Source organism: Hakea prostrata, chromosome 4, assembly GCF_041222555.1.
Source record: "Hakea prostrata isolate BN-2017 chromosome 4, UWA_Hpros_2, whole genome shotgun sequence".
Lineage (NCBI taxonomy): Eukaryota > Viridiplantae > Streptophyta > Magnoliopsida > Proteales > Proteaceae > Hakea > Hakea prostrata.
Genome location: NC_142603.1, coordinates 30,928,001 through 30,946,845, shown reverse-complemented (window position 1 = coordinate 30,946,845; position 18,845 = coordinate 30,928,001). Strand labels below are relative to the sequence as shown.

Below are 18,845 nucleotides of genomic sequence, written 5' to 3'. Positions count from 1 at the left end.
GGCTATAAATAGCTCCTCTCATTGTGAATGAAATCAGTTCAGAGTTTATAAGAAAATCAGAGGCTTGGGTTGTGGGGGAAGAAACCCTGTGTCCTGGGCTGAAGAGTGATTCTGTGCATTTCTGTAAGTTCCAGCACTAATCTTCTTCTCTAAGCTCATGGCAGCCTTGTACGATCAAATTCCAGCAGCTATCAAGTGATCCTTCAACCCCAGCCAAAAGTAAGTACAACCCTAACTCCCTACCCTTCCCTATTCCCCTCCCTAACCATAGTGCAAGGCCGAAAATCCCTCCCCACAGCTGGTGGTGACAGCTGATGCCCCCTCCCAATCGAAATCCTAGTGTCCCTTTCCCTTTTCATCCCATCCCCTTTTGTTTCCTTATTCTTTTCTCTTTCTTGAACTTGCGACAGCACTGCAGCCCTTTCTTGAATTGCAGAATTTTCTCTAATTCAAGTTTCTGAGTCTTGTGGCACATCTGAAAAACAGAAGAGAAAAGAGAAAGAAAGAATAGAAAAGAAAAAGAAAAAGAAAGCAAAGAAAAGAAGAAAGAAGAACAAAGGAAAAGAAAGAAAAAAGAAAGAAAAATAAAGGAAAAAAAAGAAAAAGAAAAAGAAAAAGAAAAGAAGAAGCGGGAAAAAAGAAAGAAGAGAAAAGAAAGTCCAAGAAAGATTTAAGAACCATCCAAGACTTTCCAGACCCCAACCACAAGCTTCCCTCTTTCTTTTCTCTTAACCTCAGACCTCCCAAACCCTTCCCATTAGGTTTATTAAAACCCTGACCCTTCCTTCGCGTTGTACAGCATCCTAGTTCTAATTTCCCTTCCCCACATCCTATCTATGGTATGTTTAGGTATCCCAAACCATACCCATATTAACCCAATCGTTTTCCTACCAATCCTAGTTCATCCCATAGGATCTTTGTGTAACCCAAAACCCTAGTGTCTCAAAACCACCAGCCCATCTTAATTTTGTTAAACCCTAAACCTCCCAAAACCAAGATACACAATATATTACCCATTTTCTTTACCAAAGCCATCCCATAAGGAAACCCATAATTATTTAGACATCCCATAACCCAAAATTTACCCTTTTTTAACCCAAATGAAACCCATCAACAACACCTTAATCTTTTATTAGCCCATTTAGTAGCTGGTTCTAATAACAGAGGGTCCTGGAAAGGTTATCACAGACCTGGGTTACATCACTAACCATTATCCCATCCCTACTCTTATTATCTATTAAAAGGCCTAAACCTAAGTACTTCTAAATTTCCTGCACTTCATATTCTTCATTAAATATGTGCAATCCACCTTCATCCTTTCGACCTAAACATAGTTCCACCTAAACCCTCACGGACACTCCAAAACTACTTAGGATTAGTATCTCCTACACCTACTCTAGTTCCCCCTCCAAATCCTAACCCTAGTTGACTTCCCCAAGAGATCCTACTCCAAGTAGGAAACCTCAATTGGAACCCTAAACCTATAGAACCAAATCTGTAAATATAAAATAACAAATATAACATAAACCCTAGCCTAGCCGAACCCTAGAAACCTCCAATTAACCCTAGATTCCTGTAAGCTCTAATCCTAATTACAATTTCGGTTGTGAGACCATAGTTACAGCAAGATTTCAACCCTTAAACATAAAACGCTAAAGCCCCTTAGCCTGGCTGAAACTGAATCTAACCTTAACCTAACTCTATCTTCTAGCCATTGTTGCAAAAGACTTTATGGAAGGCGATAACAGCCCTAGAAGACTGCTGATTCTATTGAAGAGGATCCTGGAGTGGGCTTAGATCTTGGGCATTACATTAATCAGTCAAACCCTAGATCCTGATTCACATCAGAAGGGTCTGTAGGAGGTGAAATCCTAAGATTAAAGTTGCTTTGAAGAAGAAAGCTCATGCCCAACTATGAAAAACATAGGTGGTGCAGACCTACAAAGCTGCCAGCCAAGACCAAATCTGGCTTGGTGAAGGATAAGAAAAGACCAAAGTTACTACTGTAGAAAGTAGAGAGGGGAAGAAGGTTATTGAAGTGTAAAAGGAGAACCCTAATGCCTGGAGATGAAGAGGATAGATGGCAGCCTAGGGTCCCACTAGTTGGCTCACCATAGGAGTCTCATCTAGGCACTTCGATAAATTTAGAAGTAGTCTTACAAGAGAAGAAAGCTTTGGTAACTCTTGAATTATTTTGTGATTCTTGAAAGAAGCCCATCTTATTATAGGCTAACACACTCGACAACAAACTACTACAAAGTCCATGGCATCTACTCAACTATCATTGAACTCACCTAATCTTTGAGAATGACTTTCCCCTTGGAAAATGGGGTCTCTTTTATTGGCAAATGCCCACCAAATAACTACTTACCATGCATACATAAAATGTGCTTAATAATAATAATAACAAAGCATAAAAGTTCAATTTGGACTAAGTCTATCATTTTGGCTAGGATTGGACCTTTGTCAAGGGTCTATGCCAACTTTATTTGGGTTGGGCCTTCATTCAAGAATACTTCTGAGCAAATTACTGATCAGCCTTTGTGATGGAAGGCTGAGACTTGGACCAGCTAGCTACTCTGCATCAGTAGGATCTATGTCCTCCAATTAGCTCCATTTAAAGCCCAAATTGTGCATGTCTTTCCGTACTACTTCTGGTAAGCCCCTAGTCACTAAGGTATACACCTGTAACAAGTGAAAGGGCAATAGAGGATCAAGTCCAGCTGTATCTACTGGGGGGACAAAGGCAAGTGAGAGGACAGGTGGCAGCTTAGTATTGGTGAACAACCTCAACCTTGCAAGTACAACAAAGTGGTACTTTTCGGAGGTTGTGGTTTACGTGGAAAGGAAGAACTATGGGGGCTATTTGGAGGGAAGGAAGGAAGGCAGAGGTAAGGAAGAATTCAGTAAATAGGAGCAGAAGTGCTGCTGGGGGAGAGTTCTGCTCTCAGTTTTGGTTATCTCGTGATGAATCAATGTACTGAGGTATGGATCTAATGAATTGAACTGAGCAGTATTACTGCATTGTACTCCTTGAATCGATTAACTGATGAATGAATAGATGGAAGAATACATCAGGTCTTTCTTTGTTCTATTGTCTGCGCATGACTGTCTTGTGTTGAGTGCTTGAGTAATTTAGCTGAGTAGAGGTTAGGGGTTTTATCATCTGCTATCAGAGCTTGACGATCCTAGCGTATGGTCAGAAACAGGATGGCTAGCATAGGGGAAGATCTTGAGAATGTGGTGAAAGAGCTGCAGGGACAGTTGAGTGCGATGGACTCTAAACGTGTTTCCTTAGCCCAACACATAGAGGAGGAGAAAAGTAATGAAAAGTTTAGGAGTGGATTACGTGTGTACCTGCTGTGAGAGAAGTCAATTGATGGGGAGACTAATTCTCCAGAGGTGACGGTAGAGAGAACTCCAGGAGATCAGTGTCTGATTGGAGAGAGCGGTTCGCCCAAGGGTGGTTGGGGGAAATTGGCCTTGAACAGGAATCAGGGAACTGCCGGGAGTTCCAAATGCGATATGTTGAGAATCTGATCTTTGTGGGAGAAGATCCATCAAGTTGGATCACTAGAGCCGTGAAGTACTTCTCCATATGCAGAGTACAAAGTGAAGGGAGGTTGCGTGCCTCAATGATTTGCTTCAACGGCGCAACTTTGGGGTGGTTGTGATTCAGGGAGGTACAGGGGCCTATGGCATTGTGGGAGGAGTTGAAGAGGAGACGATGAGGCGATTCAGCACCCTGTAGATGAAGACACCTCAAGAAGCTCTCATTAGCCTCAAACAATTGAGCACAGCGACCGAGTATTGAGAGCAATTTGACACCTTTGCAGTGGCGGCCAGAGCGATGTATGAAGCTTGGTTGCATGGTGCTTTTATGGCAAGGTTGGGTGAAGAGATCCAATCAGAAGTACAACTGTTTTCTCCAAAGGATTTGGGCCACTTAATGGAGTTAGCCCAGTTGATGGAAGCAAAAAATGGGGCCATCAAAGGGGTAAGGAAGCCCACGGGAAGCCAACCAAATCTTTCTAGTTATGGTGGGGTCTAGAGGGCTTTAAGTTATAGGCCGACATAGGTGGGTAGGCCAAAAGTAGACACAAAGGAATCCTCAACTTTAACCGGGGGTGGTTTGACTCATATTGCTCGACCAAACCATACCGAACCGACGAACCTGTCTTCTTCAACATTGATGATGCAGGCTGGGAAAACCTCAACCCTCGGCATAAACCAGCGATCGCGATGGTTAACCCCTGAAGAAATCAAGGCGAAAATGGATAAGGGACTTTGTTTTCGTTGTGATGGCCCTTATTCCAAGTTGCATTACTGCCCTGTGAAGCAACTAAAGGTCTTACTATTGCATAAAGAAGAGAAGACGCGCTGGTGGAAGACGTGGTGGAATTTACAAAGGAGGAATGACTGGAATGGAAGGCTCTAAACAAACGGAGCTTTTGTTCAGCTTTCTTATCGGAATAGATTCCCCAAGAACAATGAAGCTGCATGGGAAGATCAAAGGGACATTGGTAGTCATTTTGGTAGATTGTGGGGCAACTTACAATTTCACATCTCAGGAGCTTGTAGAGTCATTGGATCTATGACTGCGGGGAAAAAATTTTCAGGTCATTCAGGGCCATGGTAAAAGTGTAGTCGGAAAGGGAGTTTGTTGCAATGTGCAGGTAAAAACAAAGGTAATAATTTCAGGCTGACTTTACTACCTTTTAATCTGGGTAATGTTGGATGTTAGTATGTTATATTTGAGGTGGAGTGGCTGTCACCATTGGGAGATATCAGTAGCAATTAGAAGTTGGAAACAGTGCAGTTTGAATGGGAAGGGAAATGGGTGATGCTCTGTGGTATCTAGCATTACTCAGGCTTGAAACAACTCTAAAGGGGGTGTGGAAGTCCATGCAGGCTGGGGGTGAAGGGTACTGGTTGAAACCCATATACATAGATCATCTGTCAGGTGAGACTAAAGGGAGTGAATCAGATGATCTGCAAAAGCTATTGAATGAGTTTGGTAACTTATTTGCTGAACCAGTGGACTTACCACTGAGGAGACCTCATGAGTCATGACCATGTATGTAATTTGACTAGTAGAGGGCAGTCAGCCACCAAACGTCTGGCTGTATTGCCATCCTCACTCCCAAAAGAATGAGGTGGAGCGATTAGTAGGAAAGATGTCAGCCACAGGATTGATAAGGCCAAGCGTAAGCTCCTATTCTAGTATGGTGTTGTTGGTTAGAAAGAAGGATGGAGCTTGGCGGTTTTGTGTTAACAAACTGACCATTCCCTATAAGCTTCCCATACTGGTGATTGATGAGCTAGGGGGCACCAAGGTGTTTAACAAGCTGGATTTGAAGTCCGGATATCATTAGATCTGGGTGGCTGAAGAGGATGTGGAGAAGACTGCCTTTTGAACTCATAATGAGCAGTATGAATTTCTCGTAATGCCATTCGGCCTCTCTAATGCACCAGCAACATTCCAGGCTCTCATGAATGCGGTGTTTCGGGATCATTTACGGAAGTTTATATTAGTTTTCTTTGATGATGTCTTGGTGTTTAGCAGGACTATGGAGGAGCATCTAGCTCATCTAAAAGCCACTTTCTCCCTGCTGTCCCAACACTCTTTGGTGGTAAACCTCAAGAAGTGCTTGTTTGCACTGACTGAGTTGGAGTATTTGGGGCATATAATATCTGCAAATGATGTGGCAGCGAACCTGAAGAAGATTTGTTGCATGGTTGAATGGCCACAGCCCAAGAACATCAGAGCACTCAGAGGTTTCTTGGGACTCACAGATATCGTTGCAGATTTGTGCGAGACTATGGGAAGATAGTAGCACCGTTGACCCGTTTATTGAAGAAGGATGCCTTCACTTGAAATGAAACAGCGCAGCAGTGTTTCAAATCTTTAAAAACAGCCATGACTACAGTACCTTGTTGGCCATGTCTGATTTTTTGAAACCATTAGACTGATGCAGCCGGCATTGGATTGGAGGCTGTTTTGATGCAAGAAGGACATCTGATTGCTCTTTGGAGTCAAGCCTTGTCTGCCCGCTCAAATTAAGTTGATATGAGGAGGAGTTAAAGGCAATAGTCCTTGCTGTCCAGAAGTGGTGACATTACTTGTTGGGATGGCACTTCAAAGTGAGGACAGACCAGCGAAGTTTAAAGTATCTCTTGGATCAGAAGATAATTGCCAAGGATCAGCAAAAATGGGTGCTGAAGCTGTTGGGTTATAATTTTGAAATCCTCTATCAGCCTGGAAATGAGAACGAGGCCGCAGATGTTCTTTCTAGACAAATGGAAGATAATACTCATCTCTGCACCTAATCAGCAGCTTGTTGGCTAGAAAGTGAGGGGTTGGATGATGAAGTAAGACCGTCCAACCGCTATAGGGCTGTGGTGCAAGCTCTCCTACATGGTTCTCAAGAGTTCCCCAACTACCAGGTGGAGAATGGGACTTTTTTCTACAAGAACAGATTGATTATTCCTGAGAAATTAGTGTTGATCCCATTGTTGTTAGATGAATTTCATTCTACACCATTTTGGTGTCATTCGGGCTTTCTCCTTATAAACGGCTATCCAGGTTTGTCTATTGGGTGGGTATGAAGGCAGCAGTGTGGGATTTTGTTGTGGGGTGTGATACATGCCAACGAAGCAAGCATCAGTCTTTGAAACCAGCAGGGTTGATCCAACCGTTACCCATTCCAGATAGACTATGGGAGGATGTTAGCATGGATGTTGTGGGTGGGTTACCTAACACCCGCGGAGGCGATTCCATATTAGTTGTGGTAGACTGACTTTCTAAGTATGCACATTTCATTGCATTGACTCATCCCTACTCGGCCAAGGAAGTAGCTTTGTATTCAGCAATGAGGTAGTGCCCTTCATGGTTTTCCTCGGTCGATCGTGTTTGAGAGAGTTAGGGTGTTTATCAGCCATTTTTGGAGAGAACTATTCATAATCATGGGTACCAATCTGAAGTTCAGCAGTGCTTATCATCCCCAAAGTGATGTAGTTAATTGGAGTTTGGAAATTTATCTTTGGTGTTTTTGTGCTCAACAGCCTAAGGATTGGACTGCGTGGCTTGCTTGGGTGGAGTATTGGTACAACACTACCTACCATTCAGCAACGAAGATGACTCTTTTTAAGCTGTTTATGGTCAGGACCCTCCAGATTTTTATGTTGGAACGGAAACTATTCTAAAGTAGAGGATGATGTGTTTCTTAATAAGCGGGATTGCATCCTAGATGAACTCAAGTCCAATCTGAGACTGGCCCAGGATCAGATGCTCTCATCTGCAAATAAGCACAGGAGAGAGGTGACCTATCAGGTGGGTGAAGAAATGTTTCTCAAACTCCAGCCATACCACTTCAAGCAGCTCGCCAACAAACCCAACAAGAAGCTCTGCCACCATTATTATGGGCCGTATCCAGTGGCAGCTCAGATTGGCCTGGTAGACCCAACAAGAAGCTCTGCCACCGTTATTATGTGCTGTATCCAGTGGCAGCTCAGATTGGCCTGGTAGCCTACAAACTTCTCCCAACTGACTCCAAGGTGCATCCTGTATTTCATGTTTCCCAGTTGAAGAAGGTTGGGGGCTCTCAGATCACCCCCTAGCACTGCCCTCTTCTTTAGCAGCGGACTGGGAGCTGACATTCACTCCAGAGGGGCTGCTTGCTGTTTGCTATTTCCCCCCAGGGTGATCTGGAGGTACTCATCAAGTGGAAGGATCTACCACCCTGTTAGCACACACTTGAGAGAACTTTACTGACATGCATCATCAATTTCCTGTATTTCACCTTGAGGACAAAGGTGAAACTCAAGGGGGGAAGTGTTGATAAGCCCCTAGTCACTAAGGTATACACCTGAAACAAGTGGAAGGGCAGTAGAGGATCAAGTCCAGCTGTGTCTATTGGGGGACAAGGGCAGGTGAGAGGACAGGTGGCAGCTTAGTATTGGTGAACAACTTCAACCTTGTGAGTACAACAGAGTGGTACTCTTCAGAGATTGTGGCTTACATGGAAAGGGAGTTAGTTAGAAGCAATATGGGGGTTATTTGGAGGGAAGGGAGAAAAGCAGAGGTAAGGAAGAATTCAGTAAAGAGGAGCAGAGGTGCTGCTGGGGGAGAGTTTTACAAAGGTGTAGGTTTTGGTTATCTCTTGATTGAATCGATGTACTGAGGTATGGATCTAATGAACTGAACTGAGTAGTGATGCTGCATTTTACTTTTTAAATCGATTACCTGATGAATGAATAGATGGATGAATAAATCAGTTCTTTCTCTGTTCGATTGTCTGTGCATGACTGAGTTGTGTTAGAGTACTTGAGTAATTCAGCTGAGTAGAGGTAAGGTGTTTTATCAACTTCTCTTAGAGTCATTTTAGGTCTGCCCCTCTTTTAGATTGGTCAATCTGAATCAAATCAGTCCTTAAAACTGTCCTCCAAACTGGGTATCCCTAGGTCTTTGTTGAACATGACGATGCCATCAAAGACGACTCTGTCTTAGAGGCTACACCCAACTCTCCTCTAATATGGTCATTTCTTACTTTATCCTCCCTAGTCTTGCCTCCATCCATTTGAACATCCTCATCTCCACCATACTATGTTTTCCTATGTGCTGTTTCTTCACGTTCAGTATCCTATACCATGGATCTTGCTGTAACACCTAATCCCAGTCCCTAGATAGAGAGGGTACAAGGATCTTGCTTTGACGATTGTCAATCAAATGATGACCATCATGTTGACAACTTCTTTCCCATTCAAACATAATACACAGCAGAAGCATACAACTTTGAGTACATAAAAGATGCATGTTCTTTGTAGTTTAATACTGGATGCAGTTATTTACATTGTATACATCATGAACAAAAAATTAAAGAATTATTTACAACACTAAAGATCTTTGGTTTTTAAAACATCAAATCTAAATGTATATATGGGAAAAGCTAATTGCACCTAGTAAGTTACAAACTTGCAATTACGTTGTAACCTATTTTTAGTTCCTAGAATACTCATAATCACAAAAACATAAACATTAAAGAAAGATTAAAGCAGTAATGAATTTGCAGGTTTATTCCTAAAAACATTGTGGATATAAATGACACTGATTTTTTAGGGACTCATTTATGACATTTTGTGGCCTCAACTTTATCACCACCCTTTTTCTGTTTCTCATCTCCAATGGGATACTCTTGTTCTCTAGCTCTTTTTTCACCAGCAAAAACGACTGGGAAGCAATAAGGTAGGGGCATCACCTACTTCCCTTCTCTTTCTCTACCAACATCATTTTTTCAATTACCCTTTTTTGGCTTCTGCAGGACTACTACTAAACTCACTGCCCAAAAATCTCAGAAGACTGATCACTGAAAATCAGTCTCAAGATGATTTCTTGAGAAATGAGAACCTTGTTCAAGTACTCTTACTAGTGATGCCATTATAGTTCAAATGCTTTATTTTATTGGGATAATTACTGTTGCCCCCCTGTACTTTGATTTTATTACTAATAAAACCCTGTTCTTTACAAATCGTTGCCCCCTTCCTTATAACGGTGTTAAGTAGCCGTTAAGTTTGAATATGTAATGTCCACTTTGTCCTTCATTAAAATTAAGAAATCAAAAGACGATACTACCCCATTTATAAAAACCAGATTAAATGTCAATTTTACCCTAACTTCATTTATTTTGACTTAAAAAAATATTGGTTTTCCACCTTCACTAAACTTATTTATTTTGAATTAAAGAAATTGGCAAAATTCAAATTCGATTTGGTTTTCCACCTTCTCCTCTAGCATACGTAGGGAAGGAAACCACAATTTTTTTTTTTTTTGGGGGGGGGGGGGACTAGTGCTTTTTGAATATTGGAAACGAACGTAACACCTCCCCATGGGAGTTTAAACTTTAACCGCTTTACTAACCCACCATTGCGAAACCACAAAATCTTGCCGGAGAAGGAATTACGAAGTAGGTGATATTCGGTTTCCAAATTTGAGTTGAATTCTATCTTCCCTCCTCTTCGGTTTCTATTTTAATTTTATTCAATTATTATTTCTTTATTTTGGTGATTTTTTTAGAGTAAAGCAGATTATGATTATTTTTTTCTACAATTAATTAAGGGTATTCGTGAACTTGACAAAAGGGTAAATAAGTAAAGGTAAGTAAAGGGTATTTTGGGATTTTAAAAATATGGAGATGCCACATCATCGGTAACTAACGGAACTTACGGTGGGGGGCATTAGTAATTATAGACAAAGTTAAAGGTTGGATTAGTAATTTTGCAAAATACAGGGGATACATTAGTAATAAAATCAAAGTACAGGGGGGCAATAGTAATTATCCCTATTTTATTTTATTATTTTAAAATTTGAAGTGCCGAAGCCCAAGGATCACCTTAAATCTCCAAATCGAAAGACTAATTTCATTATCTACTCTCTTTCTTTCTCTCTCTCCCTCTCTCTCTCTCACACACACACTCTCAATGGAGGTGGTTTTGAGATGGGTTCCATCGAGTAAAGAATGGGTTGTGAGAAAAATGTTCCTTCAAGTTGGTTTGTATGAAGAGAAACACCTTATGCTTAATATTTTCGAGGAACTTAAAACATAACCCTTACTAATCAAGCATAAGGATTTCAAGTTGTTCCTGCTGGTGTTTGCTTTACTGCTTTCTGAGTTGAAGTGAGGAGGTAGCGAGAGAAATTAATTTTATTTTACATACATACCCTAAGTTTTTAAGCATAAGGAATTTCAAATGGAGATTCCAAGGTCTTCATATGGTATTTATTGACCTAGAAAAAGCTTATGATAGAGTCCCTAGAGCATTAATTTGGCAAGTACTAGAGAAAAGAAGTGTTGCAAGTAAATATATAGATATAGTTAAGGATATGTATGATGGTTTGGTGACTAGTGTTAGAGCAGTGGGGGGACAAAGTAATGAATTCCCGATAACAGTTGGGCTACATCAAGGGTCAACTTTAAGCCTATATCTATTTGCATTGGTAATGGATGAATTAACCAAAGACATTCAGGATGAGGTCCCCTGGTGTATGCTTTTTGCGGATGATATTGTGTTGATTGATGAGACCCAAGTGGGGATTAATACCAAATTAGAATCATGGAGAGTAGCTTTGGAATCAAAAGGCTTTAAACTTAGTAGATCGAAGACAGAATATTTAGGTTGTAACTTTAGTCATGATCGGGCAGATGATGAGGTGGTGATACTTAATGATAAAGAGATTCCTCAGAGTGATTGTTTTAGGTACCTAGGTTCAATCATAAGTAAAAGAGGTGATTTAGAAGATGAGATTTCCCAAAGAATTAAAATAGGGTGTATGAAGTGGAGAGGTGCGTCCGGGGTCTTATGTGATCGGCGTATTCCATTAAAGCTTAAAGGAAAATTTTATAGGACCGTTGTTCGACCAGCTGTGATGTACAGTGCAGAGTGTTGGGCTATTAAAAAGAATCATATAGATAAACTCAGTGTAGCAGAAATAAGGATGCTAAGATGGATGAGTGGCAAAACTAGGATGGATAAGATAAGAAACGATCATATTAGAGTTGGTTTGGGAGTTGCTCCCATAAGTGATAAACTTAGAGAAAGTCGTTTGAGGTGGCACGGCCACGTTCAACGGAGACCTATAAATGCTCCTGTACGGAGAAGTGATATAATCCATATTGAAGGAACTAGAATAGCTAGGGGTAGACCTAAGATAACCTTAGGAGAAGTGGTGAGAAAGGATATGTATAGCTTAGGCCTTGTATCTAGCATGGCCTCTAATAGAACTGATTGGAGGGCAAGAATCCATGTAGCCGACCCCATTTAGTTGGGACAACGCTTATTGTTGTTGTTGTTGTATTCTAAGGTCGTGACGAAGTTGCATTTCTAACCCAAAATTACCCTCCAACATGACAAAAGTCTAGGGGTAATAGAAGTTAGATTACAACTCATTTGCACTGATTGGTATGATAAAAGTACCTTTCTAAGGGTGCAATGCATATTTACAGAACTAGAGTTGATAAAAAATGTTTAAGTATTCTGTGGTCTTATCTCCAAGGTCAAGGTTGAGTTGATCTTTAGGTATATGGCAGCAATTTCAGAAGGAGATCTTGTAAGATTGTAAGGTTCAATAGGAAGTATATGTAGAGTGGTGGATCTTGTAAAGGGAGACTTACGTAGATTGGAGGAAGAAAAGGGTGATGAAGAGAAAGGAGTGAGAGTTGCAAGAAGAGCAGCAGAACGGCTTGTAGGAAGAGCAAGGGTATCCCGTAACTAGTTGGAACTATTGTACGCTTGTCTTTACATTAATGCAAAAACTCACCAGTTAAAAAATCCAGAAAAGAATTGGGTTTACCTTTAATATATTCAATATCAATATAAAACATGGAAATTTTTGCAAATAATTTCTGAAAGGAAACTGGATTGAGATTCTGATCCAAGCATGCACAAATGATCTATTTCTCATGTTCCCCGTTAGGGCAGTGGAGACCATGCTGGGTGACTGACTCTCACTCAGAATGTTGGCACATTCCTACACCATCTTTTATTCTTTTGATCCTTTTAAGTCCTTAGTGGACCAAAGAATTTGTTTACGTAATGTCCTTTCAAGTACTGGGCCTTGGGGACACGTGTGTATCCCTTAGCCTGTAACTGGCAATGACATGTGCAGGAATTGACATAATTAATTCTTTGCCAATACAAACTAAGTATTTTTGTTTGCATTGCTACCTTAACATCAACATGTATAGGTGTACCCAATGAGAGGACCACAAGGTACTGGTCTTCAGCCAAACCCTAGTCATGAGTCGTGACAACCATCTTAAGTCTAAGCAGTTAAGGATGCTGGATTGATACTATCAATTCCAAATGTATAAATGGTTACAAAATAAACCAGGTTTGATGGGAACATAAATCCAACATGGACATGGTTTCTTCTGACTTCTCGGTGTGGGTTTCCAAATTAGGTCATCACTCCAGCCACACACATGCAATTTATCAGTAACAATTTGGGATTTTAGGTAGTTCATATGTGAATATGAATAGTGCTTCACTTAAGCACATCTGTTTATGGTGTACAATTATTGGCGTATTTTATTGTTGTCCTTTGGAGTTGTGGACCTCTCTAAGTCCTCAGATTCTTTTACCTGTATTTACTTGCTCAAAGGATTTAGTACTGATTGTTATATTTGATGTTATTTCGTTAAAGAACTATTAAGGTCTATGAAACATTCATAGCTAAATTAAAGATATAGTTTTTCTGCTCATGCATTTCATTGTGCTTCCATGCCCTCTTTTTTGAGTGCCTGGTAGGGCTTTTTCTTTTTTTCTTTTTTATTATTTTTTTTGGGAGGTTTGGGGGGGGGGGGGGGGGGGACATGTGTGTTCTCATTTATTTTCTAACATTTATAAATGCATTACACATTTTGAACTGTTATAGAATGCAAAAGAACCGTCATTATGCTATTAAATTTTATATATTACTGGATTTATGTTATTCATTGCTGATCATCTGTTTCTTTTTTTTATTTTTCTTTTGGCCCTGGGGGTGGGGGGGGGGGGGGGGAGGCGCTTGTTGTGGGCTAATATTCTAGCCAGTTAAATATCTGTATTTGCAGAACCTCGATTCCTCTCTTGTTCATGTTCCATTTTCATGGGCTTCAGGAACAGGTTCGAAGTGGTGATGCTAGTGCTACTGAGTTCTTTGAACTTGGTGCTGTAATGCTTAGAAGGAAATTCTATCCAGCTGCAACAAAATACTTGCTGCAAGCTATTGAGAGATGGGATGGAGATGATCAAGATCTGGCCCAGGTATAGTATTGACTTGTGCTTTGGAAAATTTATTAAGTGAACTTATCTGTTGTCCTTGATGGTGTAAAGTAAATGAGTCTGTACGTATGGCACACATGCTTGTTGTTACAGACTATATAATAGATGCAGGGGAGTAGGCACCCCAGCTACAATCCCAATAATCTGATCCAGTTGTTTATTTTAACAGTATTGCCAGTATCCTATACAGAAAAAATAAAAAAAAACATGGTAGGTGTTTAGGATTTGTGGCTGGTTATGGCAATATCAAGTACTAGTGTTAACCAATTTATTGGGCTGTCAAACCAAAGTGGAGACAACATTAAGAGCCTAGACCCTAAGTGACAACAATGTGCCTAGTCCTTGGGGTACCCGACATAGTGGGCTGGGATGAAGACTCTTTAAATCGAACAGAAAAGTAGGAGAAGAAGAATTCCAGAATGAGAAGGAAAAAATAATGGGAGAAAAGACTTGAGAGATCTCACTCTCAATGTCAGAATCCTCAAGAAATAATCTTCTCTGTAGAAGAAAATAACTGCTACGGAAAAGGAAAGAAAATATCTCAGGATTGCGTCCAATATGGACTCCAAACTACTGCTGGTTCTTCGCTACCCTTCTTTCCCATATTACCCTTATTACTTTTTCTGACATGGTATTCCTAATTACCCTTGTTACTTTCTAACACTCCCCCTCAAGCTGGAGAATAAACATCAAATGTTCCTAGCTTGTCACAAATATAGTTTACTCTTTCAGCCCCCAAAGATTTGGTGAATAGTGATGTAACCCAATTTTAGGGTTAGGATTTCTTAAACGATTCCCTAAAATTTAGGGTTTGGCCGGAATCTTCTAGCAATTAATCTCAAAAAGTCAATGGGATGATCTGAAGTACCAAGGATGCTCCTAAAATTGTTGTGGGAAGGTTTGGGTAAGATTTGGTTTAACGAAACTAAAATGGGTTGTAGAATTTGGTTAATAGAGAAATGTGGGATGGGTTAGGGTTTTAACAAAGTAGCATGGGATGAATAGAGGTCATCTAAACTCAAAAAAAATTGCCCAGGGGAGTCTGTGGATGGGTTTGGAGAGATTTAGGGATGATTTTGGGGTGACTGGGGGTTTGATCTCTGAGGGAGGGAAAGACCTTGGGCAATCTTGAAGTCTCTTTCTTATTCTTTCTTATTATTATTTTTTTGGAAATTACATTTACACCCCTTGTGTTTGCAAACGATTACATTTACGTCCATTAGAATTTATTCTATTACGTTTATACCCCTTATGTTTTGAATGTTTTTTTGATCATAAACGGAAAATATATTAATAGTTAACTGTCATACATAATTCATCAGTTTGCTTGGGGAGCTGGGTACCTCTTCTGTTGGTAGAGGTGTCAGTAGTAATAGCATTGCTTGCCATGCTGGTGAAAAACTCTTGGAGTGTTGGGGACTTTTAATTTACAAAACAAGGCATTAAAAAATGTAGACTTAATGTCTACCAAAACCGGGATTAGATGAAAAGGCCAATGCTTCTTGGGTGGGGTATGAAAGATAAGAGCTGCCTTCACATCATTAAGCCAAATTTCTTGGATTAAATCTGAGTTTGTGTTGGTGTATTCTATGTCATCCTTCATTGCCCGTATTAAAGCATCTAGCATATTACTTCTTTCCAAAGTCCTTGCCTTAGCGTAGATGATATGATCATGCTCCACAAGTCCCATGCTCCAACTTGCTATATTTAAAGGTTCATTAAATACCCCTGCGCACAATAATATAAGAGTGAGTGCATGATGTTGGTGTTGTAGAAAGACCAAGGTCAGGGCCATGCATTGTAGGATTATACCCCCTGCCTTATGTTTTGAACTATATAACAAGCGTACCCCTACTATTAGAATAATAGGGTTAAGTGATGTGTAAACATGTACTGTATTTTCAAAATTCCCTATGTGACCCTTCTTTTATTTCAAACCCTATAAGACAAGAAAGAAAAAGAAAACAACCGAAGGTCTCCTTTCTTTTATTAAAAAAGAAAATTTTTTTTTCTACGGCATTCCTAAATAGTCTCTTAAAAACAAGTCAATTCAACTTAAAAATTCACCGACTTTTATGTATATTTTATTTTTAATATTTTTAGAACTTACATTAAGATTCACTAAGGGTAAATATGCCTTTTTATATTCAAAACTAACAGTATTAGGCATAGGGGGATGTTTGTAATAGAATAAATTTCAGGGGGTGTAGACGTAATTGTTTGCAAACACGGGGGTGTAAATGTAATTTGCTCTTTTTTTTTCTTTTCATTTCTTTTCTTTTCTTTCTTTCTTGTTTCAGATCAGCCACGTGTCAGCAGAGAAAGAGAGGGGGGGGGCTGAAAGGGGGGTAGAAAGCGGGAGGAAGGGTGCTGTAGGGTAGGGGAGAGGTGGGGGAGGGGCTGCGAGAGATAGCATGGGTTAGGGGAAGGGTTCAGGGGGCTGTTGGTGGTTGGGGGAGTTGCTGCCAGAGGTGTGCCAGCAAGGGGGGAGGGGTTTCGGGTTTGTGTAGGCAGGGGAGGGGCTGGGAAGGGATTGATGGATTTGGGAGGTGACTGAAGAGGTGGGGGTCTTCTGGACTTACTTGGAAGCTGCTGTAAACTCTTGCAGATGTTAAAGAGACTGGAAGAAGAGTGCTAGAGCTGAAGTAAGGTTTTGATCTTTGAAGAAGACTCTCAATTATTGAATCAACCGTGGCCCTATCGACAAGGCCATGATCCTTAATGAATTCTTTTCCAGATAATCAGACTTGAAAAATACAATGAAAGACTAGGCTTATTTATAGCCTCCTAAAGACTCCAACCTAAGTGGGATTCCTTTATAGTTTAGGATCTCCCTTACAATTAAATCTCAGCCATCCAAAACAAAGACTTAAACATCTAATGGAATCTCCTTGAAAATAAATTCTTGCTAAGGCTCTAATATTCCACGAATAAGAAAAGGAACTCTTTTTGTAAATAAAGACTACAAGAGTCCTCCTTTAAAGAAAGACTTATAAGGACTCAAGAACACATCTTTAATTCAAAACAAGAGTCTAACTAATCAAAACTCTCTTGAGAACAAAAACCAAAATTCTAAAATTAAATCCAGCAAGTAGGGCTGGAGTGGACCAAACTACCCCTCTAGGAGGGTTTTGGCAGCCCTAGGTTTGCCACTTTTAACTGGCCTTGGGGCCCACTCGAGGGTTTCGTCCAGGGGATGAACCCTTGTTCACATCAATTAGTCAGCCAATTGTTCTCCAGTTTGAACAAGATGAGTGGAGATCAGTCGTTGCTATAGCTTCTCACGAACAAAGTGACAGAATTTGTTGCTATATGGATAGCAGCCTGAATTTGTTGCTATATGGATAGCAGCCTGATTATCACACCAAAGAGACATAGGTGATCTATGGTTAAAGCCAAGCTCTCCCAAAAATTGCTTAATCCACATCAACTCGTAGGTGACAAGTGCTACGGCACAATACTTTGATTCTACACTAGATCGAGCAACCATTGTCTGCTTCTTACTCTTTCAAGACACAATGTTTCATTGAACAAAGGTAAAATAGCGTATAAGTGACCTATCAATTGGTGAACCAATCCAATTTGCGTCAAAATCCTTCAACTCTCTTATGACCATAATCTATATATAGGAGCCCATGACTAGGAGCTCTCTTAAGATGCCTCCATATATGCATAACCGCATCCCAATGAGTGGTCTGAGTACTAAATAGAAATTGACTCATGATGCTGACTGGAAAATAAATGTCAGATCAAGTTACAACCAAATAATTTAGTTTTTTGATGAACCTTTGATACTTCTCTGGTCTTCAAGAGCATCTCCATCTTCAAGGATGAATTTTATATTTGGATCCATTAGAGTATTTAAAGGCTTTGAACCAAACATTTCTATTTCAGATAGCAAGTCAATCACATATTTGTTTTGGGACAAGAAGATTCTCTTCCCGGACCGAGCCACTTTTATCCCCAAGAAATACTTGAGCCTTCCCAAGTCTTTAGTTTGAAGCTGTTTCTGCAAATAGGTCTTCACTGCATCATCTCCAATAATGATAATATCATCCACAGACACAACCAAGGATATCCTCCCTATACTAGATTGATAGAAGAACACTGAGTGATCACTCTCATGCCGAGTTGAACCAAACTTTGTCACAAGGTAAATCAGCCAAACCATACATGTGGTGACTATTTCAGCTTGTACAGAGATTTCTTCAAGTGGCATACCAAACCATTCTCCCTTTGAGCAACAAAGTGTGGAGGTTGCTCCATATAGACTTCCTTATAGAGATTCCCATTGAGGTAAACATTCTTTACATCTACCTAAAATAGGGGCAATGATATGTTGCAGATAATGAGATTAGAATACGAATAGAAGTGAGCTTCGCCACAATAGAAAAGGTAACTAGATAATCCTCACCGTACGCTTGAGCATATACTTTTGCCACAAGTCTAGTCTTCATTCTAGCAAGCATACCATCAAGATTTATTTTCACTCTGAACACCTATTGACATCCAATAGTAGTTTTCCCAAGAGGCAAGGGAATAATGTCCTAAGTATGATTTTCCTCTCGGGATGCTAGCTCCTCAATAATTGCAACTATCCACCCAGGATTTGACAAGGCTTTAGACGTAGTTTTAGGAAGAGGGTGAATCTTAATGGTTGATAAACAAACATGAAAAATGGGAGAAATACAAGTATATGTAGGGGTGTCAATTTATAGCCCAAACCATTAAAACCGAACCGAACCGCCCCGTTATAGCCCGAACCGAACCGAACCTTAATGGGCTGAGGGTTGTGGAGCCCGCACCAACCCGAAACCGAACCGCAACACATTATAACCCGTTTTGTAATTTTACATTAAATAGTATTTGAATCATTATATTACCATTAGGTAGTTGGTATAGACAATTAAAAAAATTAAGCATGAATTCAAATATCAAATAGTCATTTTACTACTTAATATCTAAGTTCTTGATTTTTATAGAATGGGTGGGTTTTTTTTCAATGGAAATTGACCAATAGCAACTTT

General features: G+C 40.2%; 1 protein-coding gene across 1 annotated transcript in view; it reads left to right on the top strand.

Annotated features, from left to right (window-relative positions):
• The window catches only part of LOC149018681 (Tetratricopeptide repeat (TPR)-like superfamily protein), an 88,289-nt gene that overhangs the window by 37,135 nt on the left and 32,309 nt on the right, over window positions 1-18,845 (top strand). The window contains exon 3 of the mRNA XM_089152832.1: window positions 13,654-13,800. Within this exon, the coding sequence (XP_089008958.1) occupies window positions 13,654-13,800 (147 nt within the window). The remainder of the gene's footprint in view (window positions 1-13,653; window positions 13,801-18,845) is intronic.